This window comes from Apteryx mantelli, chromosome 2, assembly GCF_036417845.1.
Source record: "Apteryx mantelli isolate bAptMan1 chromosome 2, bAptMan1.hap1, whole genome shotgun sequence".
Taxonomy (NCBI): domain Eukaryota; kingdom Metazoa; phylum Chordata; class Aves; order Apterygiformes; family Apterygidae; genus Apteryx; species Apteryx mantelli.
The window spans coordinates 146,346,718-146,371,884 of NC_089979.1; the positions used below are offsets into that span (position 1 = coordinate 146,346,718).

At 41.1% G+C, this 25,167-nt stretch overlaps 1 protein-coding gene across 1 annotated transcript in view; it reads right to left on the bottom strand.

The window, feature by feature from the left end:
- Positions 1-20,904, bottom strand: part of ITGA8 (integrin subunit alpha 8) — a 112,933-nt gene extending 92,029 nt beyond the window's left edge. The window contains exons 1-6 of the mRNA XM_067291754.1: positions 20,713-20,904; positions 20,454-20,578; positions 7,206-7,306; positions 4,348-4,471; positions 1,978-2,039; positions 904-949 (exon numbers count right to left, since the gene is read on the bottom strand). Of these exons, the coding sequence (XP_067147855.1) occupies positions 904-949; positions 1,978-2,039; positions 4,348-4,471; positions 7,206-7,306; positions 20,454-20,578; positions 20,713-20,903 (649 nt within the window). The 5' untranslated portion in view covers position 20,904. The remainder of the gene's footprint in view (positions 1-903; positions 950-1,977; positions 2,040-4,347; positions 4,472-7,205; positions 7,307-20,453; positions 20,579-20,712) is intronic.
- Positions 20,905-25,167: the final 4,263 nt, after the last annotated feature.

A 25,167-nucleotide genomic window follows, 5' to 3' on the forward strand; every position in this document is an offset into this window, starting at 1 on the left:
GTGGTACAGATGCAGAGAATAGGTATCTTCACTTAATCTTTCTATATTATTAGCCTGGGAGTCTCATGGGTACATATAAATCAATACAACAAGGCATTGATATTCTATTGAACTGTCACAAGAACAACTCTAGATCCATTTCAAAGTGCTGATTCAAACCAAGGACAAGCTTTTTCAGGCCCAGCTTCTCCAGAACAGCTACCTTTTGATAATGTACAGTATAGATGTAGCAGACAAATGGAAGTGATTTCTCAATGGAGAATTCAAAGCTATGCATGCCTCACTATCAGAATCAACTAGAATCTTCCTTCACTAATGGCAGTGCAAAAACATACATCAGTGGGACTGGCAAGAGGCAGGTTCATGGGCAGACTATGGGAATCAGCTATACCACACATATCAAAACAGGTTAAAGCAAAAATACCCTACTATCCCTCTACCAGGCTTCATCCATATGAGAAACTACAGCTGGGAAACTACAGTGTTCTCACAAATGAACTAAAAATATATACAGATAGCAATAAAAAGTTGTGGTCACTAACAAACAGTGACAAAAGCTTTGAAAATGTTATATTCACTGTACAAATATGAATTATTTTTAAAATAGCAATATTTCTAGAAAAAAGTCATCTTATTAATTAAAAGACTAATGTGCTAAAATACCAACATGAAAATAGTTATTTCTATTTGTTTCATCTCCTGCAGAACCCATAGCCTGAATTTTCACCAATTTACTTTTATACTCAGTTGTTTGTTAAACAATTCTTCTGATCTATACTTGCTTAAGATAGACCAAAGATTGGTTATCTTAAACTGAGAAAATAATCGAAATCTAGAACAGCATTTTCCACAACACTTTATGCTTCACTTCTTAGATCAAGTTAACCAGCCAGATGAACATACCTTGCCAATAAAAACTGCCAGGCCCACCTATTATCAGGTCTCCATTCTACAAAAAGCAGAACAAATGAACACAACAAAATTAAACATGGATGGGAAAAACAATTTTAATGACCAAAAAGCATCAAGATCATGATAAAGGAGAATAGCCCTGATCAAGGAAAGGATGTATGTGCATGCATTTTAATGAAAAAATTCCATAGTTAAATTAAAGTTAATATCACTCTAGGACTCTTCATTTGAATTAAAGACATAATTTTTTAAACCTACATAACTTTCTAAAAATTGCTTATTATTTGTAACAAAACATAAAATCAGCATAAAAGAGGTCATTCACATTCAATGAAGCAAAAGTAATGCTTTATAGAGAAATATGGTTATGTCCAACTTAAATTGAGGCCTTTATTCCTCAGCAATTAATAATGTGAATAAGAATGTAGCTCCACAACACTAAAAACAATTGTAATAATCAAATACATGTAGGCTCCTGGTGGTGTAATAATGACATAGATAATAACAGTAGCTGCAGTGTTTATTCTTTGACCCACAATATTGCTAGTGGAGCATCTTGGTGGTATATAGGAACAACTAGGTATTTCCCTTAAGCCCTTCCTCCATCACTTCCACAAGAGACCAGTCTTACTCAATGACTAGTTTGCCTCCAAATGCATGCTCATACAAACTATTTTGACTTAAAACAACTAGCTGATTGCTGCCCATTATTTCCTGAAAGTCAGGTCTCTGGAAAGCAACTTCAGTGGGGCACACAGACACAGAAGCACAGATAATTCTTGAACCACTTGTGCCAGAATACAGCTACCCAAACTAAGATAGACTGAGGAGAGCTAAAACTGGAGTGCTGCTAGCAGAAAAATAGGTGCTGATAACAGTCTTTCCTTCATTAATTATACCAGAAAGTTTGAAGTTTGCAAAGAAGGAGAGAACTTGCAACAACTTCATGAAACTTTTCACATGCACAAGCATGGGGATAAACTCTGGATCACTGGGACAGTGTGTGAACATTTGTGATACATCAGAAGTACGTTTGGTCATAGAATTTCAGAAGCAGAATCTCACCTTGTAAAAATCTAAGCTGAAACCTGCTTGACAAAAGCCTTGTCCTTCAGGATCCGCATTGCCTGCAATTACGAAGGTAAAAGCATCATATTGATTTCACAGCGCATGCAGAAGACAGCTTAAACCCTCCTAAAGCAATAAGGCTATAAATGCAAAAGTGCCAAAATAGGTGAAAGGAATGTGTATTCCTTTTTAGGAGGGGCAGAACAAATTAAGGCCTTTTATAGAACCCTGACCATGCAGCTCCTCCCACAAAGACTTTGAAAAATGGGATCAGTTACTTGGGACTTTCTCCTCTCATTGCCAAGGAAGGTCCCTTGCCACAAGCACCAAGGATTCAGTTTGAATTTGAATGTAGAAATGAAAATAAACAACAGAACAAGAAATCCTAGAATGGCTGCCACGGCTTGCATTGCCATAAACATAAAAATAAATGTTTACTAAGGCAGTCTCAAAAAAACGCTTACATGGTGGATGGTGTCAGCATGGGTCAATGCTCAAACAACATCCTGGTTTTCTGTACCATGGTGAGGGAGAGGGGTATGTGTCCTTCATGAGGCCCAGCCCTTTAATTGGTATACATTGGCTAAATAAGGACTGAAGGATAATACAATATTTTGGATGCACGTTTATATATGCAAAACCATCCTTCCTGCTTCTGCCATTTTTATGTCTAGTCTCCAAATGTATAGAAAGTAGAATATTCTTACATAATTGTATAAACTGTGTTGGCACACATGTTAGGGCTTTTATATGAATACCGGAGTGCTGAAGTCTGTAAGATCAGGAAACTGAGAGTAGGAATGGCCATTGGAACTATCTTTTCAAATGGCATCAGCCTTTCAAAAAGCCACAGTGAGATATCAGCAGTAAATGAAACAGATTTTATGGGCATCATTTCTTACAGATTCAGCTTCTTTCTGTACCTGTCCATCCAGGTATAAGGATCAGGCTATGAAAGAAAGACTTGGTAGCACAACTCAGTTTAGAGCTATTCTACAATGTAAGAAAAGGAAAGCCACAGAGTAACACTGAATGTATATGCAAATATCTCAGTCGCTTTAGGTATGCAGATTTTCTGGCAGACCACGGAAAGCATCACTGAGCTACATTATTACACACCTGTCAGATGTGCGGAAAATACAGCGACATGGTATGCTGCTGTCTCTAGGTTTTCACAGGAGGAAACCTCTTAACTGTCGAGAGTAAATGTCTACATTTTTCTGTAAAATGCCTGTTACTTTCTTAGCATAATGATCCATGAGAAACTTGAAGTCAGGAGCACAGTTTGCAGTAGAGCAAGAGTTAGAAGGTGCACTGCGAAACTAGCCTATGTGCACATGGCAAGAATGCTAGCTGCCGCAGAAGGTTCTCTGTAAAATCGGTATCTTGACCAGGAACTGTGCCCAGACTTCTCATGCTATTGCCTAGCACATACAACTTGAAACAGCTACTCCTCTCAGCTAACTTGAACACCATCATAGCTCTGCTGTGGAGGTTTCCCCTGGAAGAGAAGCCCATCATATCTGCTATCTTGCACGCATTACCTTTAGGAAAGTAACTGAAAGAACAATTCTCTGATCTGTGAGTGCATTAACTGCTGTATGCCTAGTGCAGTCCAAAGCTCAGTAAAGTCATCAGAGCAGTGAGGTAATAAGAGTAGCAGTATTAATAATCATAAATGCTTAGAGACAGGACGCCGAACAGAATGAATGACTGATCTGATGTGCAGCATTTTCTGCAGATTTCTAGGTAACTGAGCTTGGGTCTAACTACAGGCACTGTTTTTTTTCCTGTTCCCCAGGGGGTAAGGCCCAGAGATTGCTACCACAAGTGGAAAGGAGACACACATTCTCCGAATACCACAGAGAGGAGTGTGGAACAGCAGTGTTAATGTGTGTGGCTTTCTTCCGTGCTGGAAGTCCTATACAAATGAGCTACTGTGGGTGATACTGGCAAGAGTTGTGATACAGGCTTGTATGTTTCTGTGCAGAGTCTGGTCTTCAGATGGTAATCCTGTGATGGGAGATTTATACTTGGCATAAGCATGAGTAATTGGTTTAAAGTGCTGTCTGGTTCTTATCTAGAACTGTTTGCTACATTATAAAGCCATTTAAATTGAACCAATTATATCACATCACTAAAACTGCATGAGCTTAATTTACCTAATTTCTCCTCTTTCAATTATATGATAAAGCATCCAATTGCAGACATATAATTCAATGCTATTTTTCCTTTAAACCCTTCTTCAAAGCAATAATGTTATGTAGCAATTTTCACTCAACCAAAACTGCACCAAGATTGAAAAGATGAAACCACTGAATGCAATATCAATTCTTCCAATGCAAGGCGGTTCCTATTAATACTTACTGTTGCGACAAGGTGAGTATTCAGCATAGGCACTGAAGTTCTGAATTGCAACATAGCAGGTGCCAACAGGGTCCTTCTCAGGGCTATCTTTAAGGGTCCTCCAGTGATATAAGGGAGCGCAAGCCTATCAAAACAGGAACCATGTCACACATACCTTTCATATACTCAAGCATCTGGCAGATGTACTTTTTATTAAACAATTTACAAGGGCTCTCTCTGGTATTCTATCATTCATGTAGAAATGATGATAACATATTGATAGAAGCAAATGCAGGACCACTACTTCTTGTAATGAAATTATAATCTGAAAAACATAGCCTGACCTTTCACTTCTAGCCCTTAGCAGGTGAAATTCAGCAGGGAGTACAACTCATAGTTAAGTATATGTTATACATTCTCCCCCAGCCTGCCCCATGCACAGTATGCTTGCTCTGTTACTGCTCACAGCACAGGATTTGATCCCAGAATTTAAGCTGTAGATCACATATATTTGGATAAAGAGGTCCCTACTTCTGTCCTGGGGATTCATAAGACAATAGTTGTTGCAGCAGAACTGCTATGTTTCTGCTTTACTGAGCAGAAGGACATTTGTTGAGATGTCATATTTCTATCACAGTCATGGTCTATCAGTAAATGAATCCCTGGTTCAAATCTTTAGGGAGATGATATGGCTATAATGCATTCAGTAGTTGGGGAGTAAGTCTTCTTCAGTCTTCCATACTTAACATGTAAAGTTTGGCTGACAGTGAACAGGTTTTTGCTAAATAAGTTTGGCTAATGAACTAATATTTTATCTTCTGTGTTATGGTAGCGGTGTTACAAACATGACAGTCCAAGGATAAAAGATATATGATGTGTGTAGGGAGAAGCAGTATCTTTTTTGAAAGTAACTCAAGTAACTGGAAAAACAAAACAGGTAAGCTTTCAAGTGTGTAAGTCATTCTCCAAAGGTTCCTGTGCCCTAAAACTTTTCATTTGCAGCGGGGGGGGGGGGGGGGGGGGAAGATATTACTTCTCCCTACAACCTGGCCTCTGTAAGATACAGACAAATTCTCTATTTATGTCCTTGTCTTACTTTTCCAACCAGAAACCTGTCTACCTGTGGCAAGGCACTGTTGTTATTCACAGAGCTATGCGAGTCTTCATTCTGCAGTCAGTTCCAGCTGGATGAATCACTGTGCTACTCAGAGCTTCTGGAACTTTGCTTTAAGGACTTGTAAGACTCTGAGACATGCCCCTGCCTTGATCAGCTTACAGACTAAAACATACCAAAGAGCAAAACCAGAGCGCAGCAAAGAGGAATACATGTCCTGTGAGGGTGATTTTAGGTGCATTGAGCAAAATGGATTGAAATAGGAATTATATGTAATCATAAACATTGAACTAATGCAGTTTACTATTGCGTTTGTAGTAAAAAAAGTCTCTAACAGCTTCATGAAATGTTTTCTTTTTCTTCTTTCAGTCTACAAAGCCTAAACATAAAGTTTTCTAGCTTCACTGTTCAAATTTTTGCCTGGAAAGTGTTGACTCTATGCATGTTCCAGAAAGGCCTGAGAAGAGTTATCAGAAGCAAAACAAAGTTTGCTTAGTATGGACACAGCACATCTATCAGTGATGAGTTTTTCTCACTCCTCACTTGAATAAGATTTGGTGAATGGTGGCAAAGAACTATGCTATTTTGGTTTATGAACTGTTGTTTAGTAGAGTGCACAAAATAGCTGAGTGCTCAGCTATTTTTAGAATTTTTACATTGATAATTAAGAAATGACAGAATGTTTACTCTTACAGGTATCTTATTTGTTAAATTAACTTTTAAATAAAAAAGTGCATGTACCAAAGAGAGGTATATGAAAGCACTGAATATGAAATTTGAGGGCTGTGATAACATCAATACAAGCGACAGGGAATTACCAGTATACGCTAGTCCTGTAACAGAAGAGGGTGATGTTCTATTCATTACCTGTTTCATGTCAAAATCCTTCTCTAGGGTTAACAAGACATACTACTTAAGAGAAAGCATTTTCTTTAGATACTTGTTCCCATCAAGTAATAATTGAAACAGTTAAACAAATTCCCAGACAAAAGTTATTGCTTTGGAATTGTAAAAGTAATAAAATATCACCAAACTAATGATTCATATCACAACACTTTTTTAGCAATCTTTCCAATGTAAATTTTAGTGCATAAATTGTAAATACAAAATGTCTGTGTATAAGCAACATCACCACTACCTTACAGAGTAATAAAACTACTTGGCCTAAGAAAGAACCCAAAACAACAGCATGAATGCCCATGCTGGGGTCCTCTATCAGTACAGGGAAAATATTCTATGAAACTGGAATATAGACATTGTGCTTTGACAGCAATCCTCTGATTCAGAGCTTTTTTTACCAAGACTATGACACAGCTGTTCAAAAGAACGTGAATGTGACGAAAGACCTCTTATTAATTGATCTTCAGCATGGATTCTTGCCTTCTGTTAGGTAATTCTGCATTTAACATTACTCATAAAATTTCATAATAAAAAAAAACATTTTAAGCATATAGCAACCACAGTTACTCTGTATTTCAAAAAATATTTCCATTATTTGTTAAAAAATCATCATCTGCTTCCATAACCAATAAAATGGCATTCTGCTAGTTTGACATGCCAGAAGGATCATCTTCAAGCATTCAGCTCAACCTGATTTTATAGACTGTTTTTATTTTCTGAGTTACATACATCATCTGTTTTATAACATGCATAATCTAAAGCATAGAGTTCTTTCTATAATCTATACACAGAGAGCTATTAAAAATATACATTGGAAAAAAGATAAGCATTATCTCCAGATGAATACCAAATGCATAAGACTTACCACAACTTTTTCTTTATGGGCTTTAACTGTTGCTCCAAACCACTGATTTGTCTTAAACTCAATAGGTTCCCTGGTGCCATTGACTTTGATTTTCCTGTTGTCTGACAAAGAAAGAAGCGGTATGTTGACAGCTTATTTAAAAAAGTATTACCCTGTGAATTACAGATACAAACAAACAGACTAATGGATATATTAATTATACTACATCCACTATCATCTTCCTATTACTTTAATATGGAATGGCCATTTTAATATCATTTAAGCTTTTCACTAGTCAGTGAAAAATGCCTCACTGAAATCCACATGTGAATATTCAAAATAATTACATTTAAACTTCAGAACAAAGTAATCTAAAAAGAAACCCTATCTTTCCCACACAAAAAAGTTTGTTTACCTGGAATTCATGATGAAGAATGAACAAGAATCTCTACAAAAATGAGTGAAAATATCTATAAACTTTTTTCATGAGTGATAGAAATTTTTCATGTGAAAAAAGCATGTACCATAATTAGCTTTTATCAAACAAATGAAATTTCTCAGCATGCCCATTCAAGGATCAGCATTACAGATAGCAAAGGACTTAGTTTTTAACTGAATTGCATGTGTACACACTGCCACAAGAGACAGCTTCTTAACGTTACTTTATATACACTTTTGCAGATGTCAGCATTAAGAGAAGTCATCTGGGTAAAGACTCAAGCCAATTATAATGCATTTCAGGTTTTAATAAAAAGCAGACATCCCTTCCTTTCGCCCTCAGTTCTCTGAAGTAAACTGATTTCCCATATGTTCATGAGCTATGCTCTTTCCTTACCAGTCATTCCTAATGAACTTCTCAATTTATATATAAGCAGGGTATTACTCCTTTCCCCTTGTATCTGCATTCCCTATGTTTGTTTCTGGTTACTGTCAAGGTGTATTTCACAAGAATCAATTCTTTTTATTCACCCTAGGCGAAAATAAAAACATACACTGTCTACCCTAGGATGTAAGAAAAAAAGTAATGTCATATTATATTGTATGGATTTAGACACATTTTTAAAAACTAGGGGAAAATGCAGCTGCTATAATGGTCACCTTTAAAAAGCCAACACTTCCTGGAATTTGCCAGATGGGGACAGAGGAGATATCTGCATTCTTTTCCAGGATGTTGTATCACTAGTTACCTCAGCACATGGAAACCTCATAAATGTTACAAATATAAACTGAATTAGAAAGAAAAATCCTTCATATCCGGAAAACAAGGAGATTCTATCTCTATATTTTTCCAGTAAGCATGGAAGAAAATTGAATGAGAATGAATCTGTGAATGTTTGAAAAGTCTCTGGGAAAACGTCTTCCTTCACACAATTATGCATTTCTGTGCTGCACCAGTTACAGAAGCTCGTATGGAAACCCATGCTTAGAGCACTCACAAAAGAGAGGTAAATTTCAGGAATATTTAGATCTTCAAAACCCAGGATGAATAATATAAAACCACTCTACAAATATTCATTTCTAAAATGCATTTTACTTAAGTTAGGCCTAAATTTTAAGAGTGTGGAAGACAATAACTTTGACACACACTGCATTGTAGGAGCTGCCAACTTTTACGTTGCTGCTGGCAACACTACTTTTGATTAATTTTCCCAGTGAAGCCAGACCCTTTCAAAATTTAAAAGCTTCTTTTTTCTTCTTTTAATGCTTCAGCAGATCTTAACATGATCAATCCACAGATGAGGTCTTGATAGAAACAAAGCTTTTGAAGCTTGAAAATCAGCCATGGTTGGCTTACAGCAGCCAATGCTAGCCTGGCTCCAAGGATCCTCATGACCAGTTTTCTAACTTGAAAAGAGCTTACATTTTCAATCAAAACAGCATACTTGTCTACTGGCAAAGTATACTCAAATGTGAGGAGAAGTTAGGTTTTAAAACTAGGACAACTGTTTGCATGTAGCGGTCCCCTGGAATCAAACACATGATAATGGCTAGGATAAAAGTTTCTGCAGTATTTACAAAAAACATAGCTGCATTTACCAGTAGAGCTGCAAGAACCCCCCCCCCCATTAGTGGTATATGGTGTAATATGAACCCTTCATCATGTGGCATGCAATTTTCACTATAAAATAATCAGTAAAACACCACAGACACTCAAATAATCAATTTTTTTCCCTAGAAAAATCTTTCGACAAAAACTCTCTAATCACCTTTTCTCCAGATCCTGGCTGGAGCTGTGGAGTCATCTGCCAAATTTCTGAGGTTGTGTCTTAAAACACAGCTCAGTCTTTTGTATATAACACCCAATCACTATTTCAGATCACTCTAAAACAGCAACTGCTTCCCCTATAACTTTACCAAAATGAAGGTATATATAAAATGAACTTGTACGGATACACAAGGACTGTCATTATTGTGCACCGATCTCACTCAATTAGACAAGCCTCTGACTAAAGACACTCTAAATGTCCACTTCTGAACTAGCCATCCAGACTCCATTTACAACTGAGGGTATAACATAGGGCACAGTTCTCATCCTAAAGCAAACATCTGAGAAGGTCAGAAGTATCATGGCATAGAAGTACCTAATTTTTTTACTAACTGTAGAGAGCCAAAGATGACCAACTTAAACTAGGCTCAGATAAAAATGTTTTGTTTACTCAGATAAATCCCACTCCAGGTTTCTAGAAACAACAAAGTTGTTATTTCTGTCTTTGTTACACCCCTCAAAACAGTTATCCGAGTGTTTCAAAAAATTCCATGCATGTATCCTGACAATATCCTTAAGACAGGGAAATATCCTCCCTATGATATTTATGGGGATCTGAGGGCCATAGGCTATGTGTACACTCTGCCTTACCCACAGGCGAAGTTATACCTCTGTGAGCAGCTCAAACTTGACTTGAATTCAGGCTGTATAAAAATACCATCTTCTCTTCCAGAGGAGAAAGCGTGGCCCCTTTCAAGAAGGAATCCAGACTATCTTGTATCATGATACATGACACTAGTGCAAGGATAGCTAGGTTTCAAGGCAGCAGCTGGGCTGGGCACACAGCGCCTGAGCCTGTCCGCAGTGCAGTGCAGGGAGTGCCTGAGCACCAGCTGGATTGCTTCAGAGCCAACCCAGGAGCTGTTCCAGATGGTCAACAGTCCGAACGACTTGCAAATTTGGCCTGAAACCCAGCCCTGGAGTCCCTCTTGATTATACTGTCTAAGATCGTATAGCAGGCTAAGGCCAAGCTAACAAAGAGTATTTAAGGAGCACAGAGATACTAAGTCTACCATTTGGGTGCAAAGACATTCTTAAACCACATTTTGGTGGCCCAAAAGCATCTCATTTTCTGCTGCAGGAACCTAAAGTCTCCTACACAGTGGTACTGTTCCACAATCCAGCTTTCAAGAAGCTCTGGAGATAGTGAAACTGATTCTCAAAACCAGTGTTCCTTCACCCATTTTGCCAGTGGGGCCCAATCATCTAGCCCTGAGCTACCTAAGGGCACATATTATTTTGCATAGGTAGGCGTAGGTGCATACTAGCTCACAGTAGTACTGTGGTTAGCTGGGTCATGGAAGACAGTTTCAGAAAGAGGTGTATGCTACGATCAGTCAAGTCTCTGCTGTTTTATTATCACTCACAAATGCAGTCCAAGCTGCAGTGGACCACACTCCACCTGATGTCTGTTCCTATAGCACTTGCATGTCATGACGACCGTCCATTTCCGTCACTGGAAGATTTGTTTGAGTGAGGAAAGTGGTCCCTTAAGCTGCCAAAGCAGCAGCTTGACAAATAGAAAAATCTGAATCCAGATAGTAAAATGCAAACCTATATAAGAACAACAATGCAAGGACTCATTTTTAGGAATTAAAGTCTGAGCCTGGAGTGAGTGCAACTGAAAATCCATCATTTAGACACATTAGACCAAATTTGGCCCTTTCTAAGGGGATTGGTCTCATCTCACTCACTGAGTGAGCACATTATGAACTGTTAAACAGGCACCAAACAAACATTGCCCTTACAAGCATTTCTTTGTGTCTATTAATCAGGATCTGCATACTAAATAGATGTACATACAAACACTAATAGCGATTCATTGTGGTTCATTCAGTTCTTGAAAACTAAAATTAAAAATGCAACATTATTATAATTTGAAAACACTCAAATAAACAAAAGCAAATCAGGATTTTTTCTCAAAATTAACACAGGAAAACAATGTTCTTAATCAAAGCAACAAACCCAGCAATATAATAATCTGCAACTCTTTCAAGTCAGTTCTCACTCTTCAGAAACTTTAAAAAGTATTATCTTTATATGCTGCGTGTGTGTGTGTGTGTGTATTTGTGTGTATGTGCTGTAATGGATAAACATAGATGACCATGAATTGGGCGTCTGCAGCAGGCTCACTTATAACCGGCCCAGTAATCTGTACCTACCCAGACTACATCCAAGATGGCAAATGCCTTCAAATACCCATTCTGACATATGCATATGTACGTGTGTATATATGTATCTGGGCATATATATATATAAAAAGTATATAAGATGTAATATGTATTATATATATTTATATATAATTAGATATAGGCAGAGTGGAGGGGAATAATCACTTTAATTTATATATATTTATATAATATGCAAATAAAAATATATAAACATAACAAACATTTAAATTTATATAAATATATACATACAGGTCAAGGAAAGTGATTATCTCCCTCTACTTGGTACATGAAAGGTGACATGTGGAACACCATATACAGTTTTGAGACACCAGATAAGAGTTGGAGTTGTTTAGCCTAGAGAAAGAGAAGAAAGTAAAGGAGTATGTAATTGCACTACATCCATACCTAACAGGTAGAGAGAAAACGGGGACAGACTCTTCTTCGAGATATGCAGCAAAAGGACAAAAGGCAACAGACACAAGTTGCAGCAAGGGAAATTCTGATTAGATACACGAAAAAAACTCTTCACAGTGAAGGTGATTAAACACTGGGACAGACTGCCACAGAGGTTGTGGCATCTCTATCCCTGGATAGTTGACTACACAAGGCTCTGAGCAACCTAATTTAACCTTGAAAGCAGTCCTGCTGAACATTTAGGGTCATGGCTCACAGGAGGGAAGTTAGAGTAGGAGGGGTTTGTACTGGGATACACGGTCCCATATTCTAGAACTGAAGAAAGAGATGGTCTTGGCACCCCTATCACCATGGCAGGGTGCCATTTTTTGGTATCAGTATCATAAAAGTTTCAAATGGTACCACACATTGCTAACCAAAGATAAGTCAGTAACAGTTGCAGGATCACTGTTATTAGGCCTATCACAGAGACATAAAATACCATCTAGGGAACCAAGCCAAGCAATTGCCTTCAGTATTAACACTGGGGAAAAAAAGTGGCTTCTAGTGTTTTGAGACAGTAAGGACATCCAAATCATTTGGATGATGAGAAGAGTTGCTTCTATTTTTAAACTGATCTGATTCTGCAAACATTGATTTATGTTTCTTAATTGTGCCTAGATTCTATTCATAGGAGTTATTTTAATTTAATAGATCATAACCCAGGGATCCTTATTTGGGCTTTCATTCCGTGAGTCAAGAAAAAGGAATTATCAAACCCAACAAGATTTTGTGCCTAAGTACAATCTGAACAAAAATTAATTAAGATCTCAGAGCTTGAACTAACATAGCTAAGGGTATTTTTTCCCTTCTTTAGATAAGATTGAGACTTATAAAAGAAACCCACAAAGGTCTGTTATAAATCAGAATGCTACACATGAACTATGAGGTTCCAGATAAAGTCATACTGGCATAGCTGACTGAAATGTGTCAACGTTTAAAAGTACAATGAACTCCCTCAGCACTTTCTCTTGAGATGCAAATTCTGTTTTATTACAGAATTCCCCCAGAATCTTATCATCTTTACAGTTAATGATTTTTTTGTGTAACTAAATCTCTTGGGTCCCACTATACATCCTTTCCTTATACAGTACCTAGGTTCTGTTACAATCAGCTCAACTTCTGGCCAGACTAGCTCCTGTTTTTTATCAACTGCACGCTTGGCCAGAGCTGACCTATATTCCATTCTCCTGTTCCTCTTCAGAGGTTGTTCAAATTTTCTCCATTTAGTTTAGAAAATATAACCTATTTGATCAAAACCTGCTAAAGTTCACTGACAGCAAAGACAACATCCCAGTGAATCCTGGAAACTTAGGGGAAGAGTATCTATGAATTCTGCCCATTTAAGGCAGTTAATTTAATTTAAAAGGTAAGAATGTGTTACAGTGCGTTATGCATGACAATTTACAGTGAAAAATGAGCTTCTGAAATATGAACTATTAGCTTTTTAACAGATCTCAAATGCAATAGCTTACTTCAGGGGGCATTTAAGTTTGCTTCTGGCTGCAAGATGCTTTGAGTGCTGCAGAATTTACCCAGTCAGCCAAGCAGGGGAAAAAGTTGCTCTCCTGCTACCTCTTCTGGCAGCAGAAAGGAAGAGCACCCAGTTTAAACACAAGGACTACGTAATTTTACCTCTGCTAAAGCAGATAGTCATTGTAAGCTTCATTTCATAATGGAGAAACTGAAATGAAGAAGCTGGCTTTGTGTAGGTAAGAGAGGAAAGCCAGATAAAAGCTCTCTGATATAATGCCAGTCCTTGTTCCCCTGTCCTCTTATTAAGTTTCAGAGAGTATCACAGCCTTACACTGCAATGCAGCAGGACAGGGTTACGGGAGAGGAAAAGAAGGGAAACAAGTGAGAAGAATCTCTGCCCTTTAGTCCGTATCTCTTGGGGTAAGGGGATACTAAAAGCCCTTCCATTATCCTTTATCTTAGTTCTCTGCTGCAATGAAGCAGGTTAAAGCACCGGTTGCGCTTTCAGGGGCAATGCTCTCAGTTTCTTCCCAGAGTCTTTGCTCCGTCTCCCATATTTAGGGAGCTTTAGAGAACTGCAAACTTGGGACTACAAAGACAGTCCATGCTGTATCAAGGGAGCAGGAAACATGGAGAGTTCCCGCTAAAGCCCCTTCCTGGCTGAAGGCCGTGTCATTGGCCAACCCATATGGGAATACCCTGTTACTAGACTTGCATGTGGATGGAGGGGGGCTCAACTCACATATGCATATCAAAACTTTGTCCCTTTCCTCCTCTGCCCCCTGTCCCTTGTCAGAAACAATCTTTTCCAACAAGAAGACTAATTATTGATGTTATTTTGCAATTAAGTCACCTCAGTGCTTTGGAAATCGCTGGACTGATTGCTCTGAAGAACAAAGACAGGTGAGCTGAGAGATTACTGTCAGCTTGGGAGAATCCCCTGTAGAACAATTTCAGTTAAGCAGCACTGATTTTAGGAATGTGCTGCAGGTATTCTTGCATTTGTTCTAACTCTAACTAAAAGATCTTCTTAGCAAGGAAGTTTAGCCCACACACGATTCCACATTAACACAAGTTATGCAGTTGCTCATAGCACAGACCAGCTTGGGCATCCTAACACAGTGTTGTACTATGCCACAGAGAAAGCCCCATGATTTCAGGTGTAGTCTCCTTTTTGACTATCAGTACTAGTAGTAAGGAACCCAGTCTGTGTTTGACAGTTAGAACATGGCACTCAGAAGTAATGACATATTTTTAAAGGTGGCTTCATATCTTTCACTGAGAATTGGGTGAATATTGAGTTGTTCCTGTTGTTTTTACATTAGTAACCAACACAATGTCTACTGCCTCATTTGATTTTAGTTTCCAAGAGAAAAGGAGCAAGAGAGCTTCACAACACACACGGATTTGCCTTTTGTCATTTAAGGCTTACATGAGACATAGAGCAGAGTTTAGCCCTCAGTGCCACAGTGTGGTGGCAGGAAGGTAAGCTGCACTTTGCTAGTCACTCTGAGGTGTCAGATCTCTGATCTGCTGGGGCAGAGATCCGCAGTTTTCTTACACCAGGTTCAGGATGACAGGTCCAGGTAAGCTTAGCACCCATATTCTCCCTTCAGAAGTCTATGACATGAAATATAGAATGGCTTTCTTAAAACTAAAACTTCAGTTATTTTTAAAATAGAAATATCATTTACAGAGAAAGGAACTCTTCAACAAAACAGCCCATACCCAAGCCTATCCTATCTATTGCTTACCACCCAATTTTAACTTAAGTAAGCCTGAGTTTTTCCATAATGTGTCTATCACTCACTTGTTTCCCTCAGATCACTTTCTGAAAAAGTCCCCCCTCTATCTGAGGCAATATATACTTTGCGAACTCACCACATTTATTTTTATCTTTTTTTTTTCTTCTCTGACTCATGGGTGTGTTCTTGCTCATCTTTTCCTCCTAACAAATCTTAAATGCTTGTGGAGAGAGGTTTTTTCCTTTTTCATTTAACTTTGTAGCCCCATAATATGGCATATCTACCCATATCATTCAGTACACATCCCAATATCTGTAAAACACGGAGTAACTGTAAACTACTACAGACCAATGCCACATTTGTCACACCACAATATTAAAAAACTTCCAGGTTCTTGACTGAAGCCATCACAGCATACTTGTCAGACCCCTCATTTTTTTTCATTTAGTAGAACTGAAGACAATAATACTGTTAACACAAATAGCATCAAAGCACTTACAGATGAAGGCAGCCTTCTTGAGATTAGGTCTATTCTCCTTGGGGAAACAGTGAAATAGTCTGTACAGTTGCATACAAGCCTCACTTGTCCAACTAAGTGCCCACTTATACACTTCTTTCCACAAGCAAAACACATGCACTATGAGATTATGCAATGATTTGCAATTGCACATTTGCAACCATACACTACACTACCTGTGCAGACTCACTACTTGTGAGGTCATTCCAGTCGTGTGGAAATCAAAAGGACTATTATGGCTTTCTGGTAAAAGTGCTCTCATTCACTGAACTTTTTCTGCTTCTGAAGTCTGTTGGCTGTTGTTGGCAGTAAAAGTGCAAAGAGCATCCAAGTGCACTATATATTGCCTCCTTAATGGGAGAACATAACTTGCATTGAAAAAAAAATGCCTGCATTACATTTGTGCATCCAGCCCCCAGAAACTGAAAACATGTCAAAAGCTCTCATACTCATGCATTACTTTAAGCCAGTGGTTTTCAACCACTTGGATTTGTTGGGCTATCCAATATTAATGTTATAGGGGAAATTTCAATTTTTGTGACCTGCAGAAATTTCACCTATCTAGCTTGGGATATAGTAGATGTGAATCTGCCTTTATCTTGCAAATCCTTTAGAGTCCCCCCCATTGATCCCTCATGGCTGAAAAATACTGATTTAAAAAATTACACAGAATCACAGAATGGTTGAGGTTGGAAGGGACCTCTGGAGATCATCTAGTCCAACTCCCCTGCTCAAGCAGGGTCACCTAGAGCACGTTGCACAGGATCACGTCCAGGCAGATTTTGAAAATCTCCAGAGAAGGAGACTCCACAACCTCTCTGGGCAACCTCTTCCAGTGATCTGTCACCCTCACAGTGAAGAAGTTTTTCCTCATATTCAGACAGATCTTCCTGTGTTTCAGTTTGTGCCCGTTGCCTCGTGTCCTGTCGCTCGGCACCACTGAAAAGAGTCTGGCTCCATCCTCTCGACACCCTCCCTTCAGATACTTGTACACGTTGATAAGATCTCCTCTCAGCCTTCTCTTCTCTAGGTGAAACAGGCCCAGCTCTCTCAGCCTTCCCTCATAAGAGAGATGCTCCAGTCCCCTAATCATCTTTGTGGCCCTTCGCTGGACTTGCTCCAGTAGTGCCACATCCCTCTTGTACTGGGGAGCCCAGAACTGGACGCAGCACTCCAGATGGGGCCTCACCAGGGCTGAGTAGAGGGGGAGGATCACCTCCCTCGACCTGCTGGCAACACTCTTCCTGATGCAGCCCAGCATACCATTGGCCTTCTTGGCCACAAGGGCACATTGCTGCCTCATGCTTAACTTGGTGTCCACCAGCACTCCCAGGTCCTTCTCAGCAGAGCTGCTTTCCAGCAGGTCAACCCACAACCTCTACTGGTGCATGGGGTTATTCCTCCCCAGGTGCAGGACCCTGCACTTCCCTTTGTTGAACTTCATGAGGTTCCTCTCCGCCCACCTCTCCAGCCTGTCCAGGTCTCTCTGAATGGCAGCACAGCCCTCTGGTGTATCGGCCACTCCTCCCAGTTTTGTATCGTCGACAGACTTGCTGAGGGTGCACTCTGTCCCTTCATCCAGGTCATTGATGAAGAAGTTGAACAAGACTGGACCCAGTACTGACCCCTGGGGGACACCGCTAGCTACAGGCCTCCAACTAGACTCTGCACCGCTGATCACAACCCTCTGAGCTCTGCCATTCAGCCAGTTCTCAATCCACCTCACTGTCCACTCATCTAGCCCACACTTCCTGAGCTTGTCTATGAGGATGTTATGGGAGACAGGGTCGAAAGCCTTGCTGAAGTCTAGGTAGACAACATCCACTGCTCTCCCCTCATCTACCCAGCCAGTCCTTCCATCACAGAAGGCTATCAGATTGGTTAAGCATGATTTCCCCTTGGTGAAGCCATCCAATTCTGTGTGTATTTGTTGGATCACACTGCCATTTAAGCGTTACATAATATTCTCCCTTGCTTTCTAATTCCACCCAATTTTAACTTATGGTCTTAATTAAGAATGCTGTTAATTATTCATCAGTTTTGTTTCTTTTGTTGTGCTTTCTAAGTCTAACTGAAAGAGCTGATAATATTTGGTTATATTCTAGACAAAAGTACTTAAAAAGCAAGCTTTGTACAAAAATGCATCAAAATGAAATCTTCCAGCCCTGAAGCAGTTTATCTATTCTTTCTGTTTTAGAAAACCTTTCCAAGACTTTTACAAACCTCCTATGAGGCATGAAGCATTACCCTTTACAATTAAAGCTGTAAGAGTTGAATACCCAGTCTTGTAATAATTACTGGGTATTTTTGTTTTGGGAAAAAGGATAATCTTGTGATTAAGGCACTGGAGTAGGATGAAAAGATCCAGAGTCAGTTCCCAGTGTCATCACCAACTTCCTGTATGATCCTGGACAAGCCAGAGTGATTTTTTCTGTTTCTCAGAATAAATACAAAAATGTGAATATAAATATAAAACAGGAATAACAGCTTTTCTCATGGATATTGTAGGGAGAAGGCATAGTGAGTACAGGAAAGAACCACAATCTGAAATTACCCCTAATATTGATTAAGGATTAGCTATGTCCCACTGTAGTAGTCAAAGGCTCCAAAAGGAACTGTGTGTAACAAACTATTTAAAATATTATCGTCTAGTCTAATTATCATGTGTACTGCTCTCTTTGGGGGAATAGTGGAAAGGAACAGAAAACTTGCTCCTGCAAGTAAAGTATTCTGGAGCTAAAGGAGCTGACGTGAAATGTATATCCACACTTTAATCAAAGAGTCATAGCAGGTCTATGGGAGATGACCTTTTGGTGCTGGCCATAAGGACACATCTGTATGGGCTTTGGTACAAGCCATGCAAACCTTCCTGGGGTTCTTGCATACAAGGGCAGCTGGCCCGTGCTGAACTGTGTGAAACGACACCTTTACAGCTGTTGGTACCTGAATTAGACAGCTAACGATAACACTGCTAAGCTTGCCTGTGCTGCAATCACACCTCCAAGTACAGTGTATTTATATCTATTCCTATACAATGGGCTCTATCCTGCTTAATTTAGCTGCAGGAGAGTCAGCAGCTCTAAATGCTGCACCTCACCTAAAAGTCAGGCATCTAATCCTCAGTCCTGAAACTGTCCTTAGGCTCCCTCAAAAGCCACTGGAAAGAGAAATACTCCCAAAAGATTTAAACAACTGCTTCAGGTAGATAGAACGAACCACACTTTGGAGGTGCCAAGCTCTCCATCCTGCCTGGAAAGTGGTGTGATACAGTCTAAAGCCTTGCTGATGTAGTCATCAGCCTGCTGGTGTGCCTCTATACTGAGCATAGTATCTCTAAATGGTAATCTCTACCAAAAGAGAGCTGTCCCGAGCCTCATCAGTGGCCTTTTCTGGAATTTGCCACAGGAAGATAGATGTTGGCCTAAGTTTCATCACTAGGTTTTAATTCATTTTGCAAAATTCCCCTTTAAAATGCAATGGAATTTTCATTCGGTCTGAAAGTTTTCTATTCCAACTTGAAATTAATTTGTACAATTAATATATTCCACCTCTACGACATGAATTATTTAGTTATAAGATGGAAATACAGAAATGTTAGCTCTGTTTTAAAGATATACATATCATACACATAACAATAAAAATACTGTATGACCACTGTGTATGTCTGTACATCTACATTTACATATAACCATACCCTGTATTACATGCCCAAGTAGCCAGATACACAGGCAATACTGCATTGTAAGCTCTCAGAATAGGAGCTGTCATCCTGAGTAGAGTTGCTGGATGCCAACATAGTAATAGGATGTGTGTGTGCCTCGAGCTAGAGGGGGTGAAGATTTGCACCGCTTACGTGCTACATTTAAGTAAGCTCTTCTAATTCAATCTGTGCGCTTAGAAAAAGACTGAATTGTATTATGTTCACATTTAAACAAACCATAAATGCTAAGATTAAATATAACCTAAAGAATCATAATTTTGTTTAATGATTAAAGTGTCAAAATCTGCCTAAATTAAACCAATCAGTGTTAATGTCCCTGGAAACACTAGGTTTAAATTATTTTTAAGACCTATAAAGAGAAAACAACAGAAAACATAAACAGCCTGAATTGTTTAAAATGTGTGTTCTTTCTAATTAAATGAGAAACATCTGTCTTGGGATTTTGGAAATGGATATAATCTATCTGCATTGTGCCTAAATCAGTTCACATCTAGCTTCCAACATTCTCAAAGAAAATTCTTGTTTTCTGTAAAGAATTAAAGAAGCATGCCACATGAGGTACTTCATCAACCAGAACAGACAGAAAACCCCTTGCTGAAAATAACACCGAGGACTAACAATCTGTGCGCTGCAGGATCCGGAGAGGCGAGACATGGGCTTTGGATTTTTGCCTTCGGGACATTAAAAGGAAAAAAAAAATATTTTCGGAATGAGGAATCCGCTGGAAACAACTTTCATTCGAGCACTAGAGAAAGAGCGGCTACTGAGACGAACCGCGCGCTGATCCCGCGGGTCACGCTCCCGTTACGCCCCCGGGACCACCCGACGCCCCCCGCAGCACACATCTGCCCGCTCCCGGCGCGGCGCCCTGCCAGCCGCGGCCCGCGCGGCCCGGCGGCCCGCGGCAGCGACCGACTTACTGGTGTTGTCGAAGGGGATCCGCGTGCAGCGCGCGGCGGGCCAGGCGCAGTGGTACACCGCTCCCCCCTCCACGATGTCCGGCTGCGAGGTGTTGGCTTTGGGCGCTCCCACCAGGACGCTCACCCTGCAACGCAGGCGGGCAGCCGCCGTGAGGCGGGGGGAGGCGCCGCGCGGCGCCCCGCCGCTCTCGCCCCGCGCGGAGACCCGGCGCGGGGCCTGCCGCGCCCGCGCAGCCCGCCCGGCGGCGGCGCCACTCACGTGCCGGGGTCCGGGACGTAGAAATCCACCGAGTAGCCGAAGTAGCTGCCCGGCGGCCCGCTGTACACCGTGAGCTTCTCCTCGTCCAGGTTGAAGGCCACCAGCGCCGGCGGCCAGAGCAGCGCTGACAGCAGGAGCAGCGGGCACGGCCGCTGCCGCCCGGCCCCGCGCCCGCGCCCGCGGCGCAGCATCCTCGCCCCTGCGCGCCCGGCGCAGCTCGCCGAGGCGGGGAGCTCGCCGGCACGGAGGGACGGAGGGGAGCGGCGCGGCTGCCCCGGCGCCGTGCGGTGCCGCGGCGCTCTGGCTGCCGCGGCGCGCGGGCGGCGGGACGGGGGCTGGCGCGGGAGGCTCGGCCCCGCTCGCCGCCGCCGCCGCCGCGGGCGAGCCGCGCGCTCGGGCGCCCCCTGGCGTCCCGCGGCCGGCGGCGGCCCCTGAGGAGGCGCGGAAGGGGGGCGAGGGGGCGCGGGGTCTCGGCAGCCCCCGCCCGGCCGGCGCGCGGGCCGTTCGGCGGCGCAGGACGGGGCCGCTGCTCCGAGGCGGCGCGCTCCGCTCGGCGGGAGGCAGACGGGCTCCCGGAGCGGGGAGCGGCCGAGGCCCCGCACGACGCCTGCGGGCTGTCCCCGGGCCGAGACGGTGCCGCAGGAGCGGAGCGGAGCGGAGCTGCGGCTGCGGCGCGGGCCCTTGGGTCGGGCTGGGGGGAGGCGGCCAGGCGGGAGCCCGCTGCCGCGCCGGGCTGCCCGCGGCCGGGGGCACAGGGCGCCGCCTCGTCCGGGGGCGCCGAGGGCCCCGGCGGCCGCGCCCGCCTCGTCCGGGGGCGCCGAGGGCCCCGGCGGCCGCGCCCGCCCTGTCCGGCGGCGCCGAAGCCTTTGAGCCACCCGGTTTGGGTGAGGGGCCGGACACTGAGCGCTCTGGAGGGGGAGAAAGCTTGTGGCAAATAGGGAAATACTGGGGCAGTCCGGCGCTGCGGCCCCTGGCCTGGCTGGTGGGATGCTGAGTTACAGGGGTCAGTTTTACAGCACTGAAGAATACTAGGCTGTATCTGGGGAAACCGACTGGTCTTATTAAGAAAATCCACCAAACAAGCTGGGAGAAATACATGTGAACTAGGAAAACCTTGTAATGTGGCCCAGCAGAGTTACCCGAGAACAACGTTTGCAGGGCCATGCTCACAAGAGAGTGGCTGGAGGTTGCTACATGAATCTCTCTCTACTTCCAGCACTTCAGGAGTTTGAACTTATAAGTATGATATTTGAAAATTTCCTTTTAGGAAGTAAAAGTACATAGAAAAGAAACACTTGTGAAAATTAGACATTCGTCAGATTGTTACATGACTGCTAGCATGTCTATTATCCAGAGGCAGCAGAAATGGAAAAAGATCTTTGCTTATTTAAAAAAAAAAACTCTTTAACCACAGGAAAGATGTAAATGGAACCACACAGTTCAGAGCACATTAGGAAATGCTTTCCTCTGTAAACTTCTCTTAGTGCTCGCCTGACTACATAAACTTTAATTGTGCTGAAGGGAATACTTTACATGCTCGCAGAGGAAAACATTACTATATGCTGTTACCACAAGTCCTTATGCAAAAGCAGGTGTCATGCCCCCTTTCCCACAGAGTTGAGCAGTACTATTTTGTTTCAAGATGCATTGAATGGAGCTTTTACAAAGCTCCTCTTACAATTTCTTCATAAAAGTAATGACAAGACAGTGAAGTTGTATAACTCCCTTCAATTGTTCTACCCCCACTGCTAGCCCCACAATAGTGTAGTAGTTGTTTTTGTTAAGAGTATGTTAAAACTGCATCTGCCTGAAATGCTCCCTTCCCCTACAAGGCTAAATGAGACATCAAACCTACATCATGAGGGAACAGTGTTATTTTTTCTGACCAACTCAAAGATAGGAAGAAAAGGGAAAAAACATTTTAATTTCTATTGAATCAACTCAATTAGGAAAGAAAAAAAGGATTGTTTTTCAGCATTTACAATACATATATGTCCAAAAAATATCAGCAAAAAATCAGAAGACTAGAGAACATTCAGAATGCAGCCCATTATAAATATGGTAGAGCACACCTACAAAAATGCTTTATGGCAAGATTTACTCTGATAAGACTGACATTCCTGTTCTCTGAAATGGAAAAGTGTGTTTATTTTATTTTCAGCATTAACTGTATGACTCCTAGCTTTCCCCACATGCTTGTAATATTCCTTAATTCTGCTAGCCTTATAAAAGTATCTGCTTTACTCTTCCTATTAGAATGAAACATAACCATTGGCATTTTTTTTGGTTATTTTACATTGAACAAGTATCACTTAGAGATAAATGCCAATAATAAATTCAGAAGTGCTTTAATGACTTCTGAGCTTAACTCCTACTCTTAAAGGGGATGCAGTTTCAAGGCAACTGAAGGCTTTTGAAAGTTGTACACCATACTGCTATATGATTGGAAATTCAGCTATAGTAAATACTGAATTATGCTACGTAATAATAATGCCTCTTATTTAGCATAATAAAAGTGAGATTCAATACTCTGTTTCACAAGTAAGGTCACTGAGGCTCAGAGAACTGCTCAGATAACACACCAGACCTGTGGTACACAGGGAAATAAAAGGCAACATATACTGATGCTGTATCCATCTCACACAGATCTATCCATAACAGAGTTAGAAATTCAGTAATTAGCACAGCTGCAGATTAGTGAGTGTTCACATGCATAGAAAGATAGAAGAGGCATAGCAGTAACACAGGTAGTTCTAACCTCCTCTTGACCTTGTGTTTTCAGTTTGGAATAAGTATCACTGAACCTGGTTTGTCTGAACTAAATTTAAAAAGGAAAGTAAGAACTACTCCAAATTGTTATCAGTGCTAAAACCTGTATGGTGGGCAGGAAGGAATGAAAAGAAGGAAATCTTTTTCAAGCTTCTCTTGCCCCCAAGGTGTTAACATACTACAGTCCTTTTCCTTTATTTTCTTCAAGTAAGAAGAAAGAGAGAAGTGGCTATAGGGTATTGTCTATATTCCAAATCAGTTAAAGCTGATAACTGAAATATCTACTTGTTGCATCTCTAAAGCAGACAAATAATTAAAATGATATATTCTTAGAAGTGAAGATTAACAACACACTGAATCATTTCTCCTGATCTACTCGATAACAGCAGGGCTAGGATCTCTGTATATGGAGAAGGCTCCTTAGGAGATGCTGAAAAAGCAATATAGAAGTGCACTTGGCAGGCTAGAGCTATTTCATTGGTTTCCTAAATACTCACCAATAATGAATTCAGAAAACCAAAATATTTTGTTGTTTTGTTTGCCTATATTTTTCTCATATAGCTTGAGTTCTTTAACTCCAAAGACACAGTCTAAAAAGTACCATGTATGTTTTTACTAAACTAAAGTACGATGGCGTTTCTGTCTTCATTTCTGTTTTGTCTAATTTCAGCAATAACTGTCTTTCCTTTTTTTCTCCCAGCACCCAGCCCCATTAGATCTCAGCACAAGCTCTGCAGTTCTACCACAGTCCAACCCAAAATGCCATGCTTTGGTGCTGGCTCACTAGATCCTTCCCCAGCTGCTCTGGGCTGCAGAGTCTCGATTGTAATGCCTGTATAGCCTGTTTCACTAGATATTTCACAAACCAGAGTATGTCTGTATCTAAGTATACTAGGAGAATGAAGTGTCATTATCTGTTGCAGAACAAACATCCAAGCTGTACTTAGCATCTCCAGATTTGAGCTAGTCACTTCTTCATTAAAAATCTCAATAGATACAGTGCACCTTTTCTCGGGTTCTTTTTCAGGATCCTGTCCATCAGTGTAGCATCTGTTACCAAATAATTTTCATACCTAAATCAAAGTCCATTGTGGACTTGGACTATTTGACGCTGGTAGAAACTTTCTTTGGGAGGATGCTTTTTAATTTTCGTATTCGTTGTTGATTTTTTCTTTTTGTTTCAGAAAGGGAGGCTAGTGTTGTGAACATTGTTCTGATGGTAAAAAAAGATATTTTCAAGAAGGTTTTACAGTGTTTTCCTAAATATCCTAGACTGTTCTGATCTTTGGAAGCATCTTGGTCTCCCCAGGGTTTAAAACTCTTTGGACCAAACTTTGTGATCTGCATTGTTCAAGAGGTAAGCAGCTGTCCCAGCTGTTCACAGACTGAAGTTTGGGCTCTCATATCCAGGCCCTGATACTTTGAATATTGGCTGTGAATATTGAACCAAAAAGTTTTAATAAGCTCTGGAAACTGACTTGGAGCCAGGACAGAGAACATTTAGAAGAACATTTAGCCTTAGAGTCCAAAAGTCATTGTACACCTATTTATCCTACAGAATAACTGGAAGGTCAGATATGGAACCAAATAATTTATATAGACAAAATGCAAGATTCTCAGAGTGAATTTATACATCTTATATTATATGCAGTGGGTGAGGTTAACAGATCAGTACGGTCTTTTCAA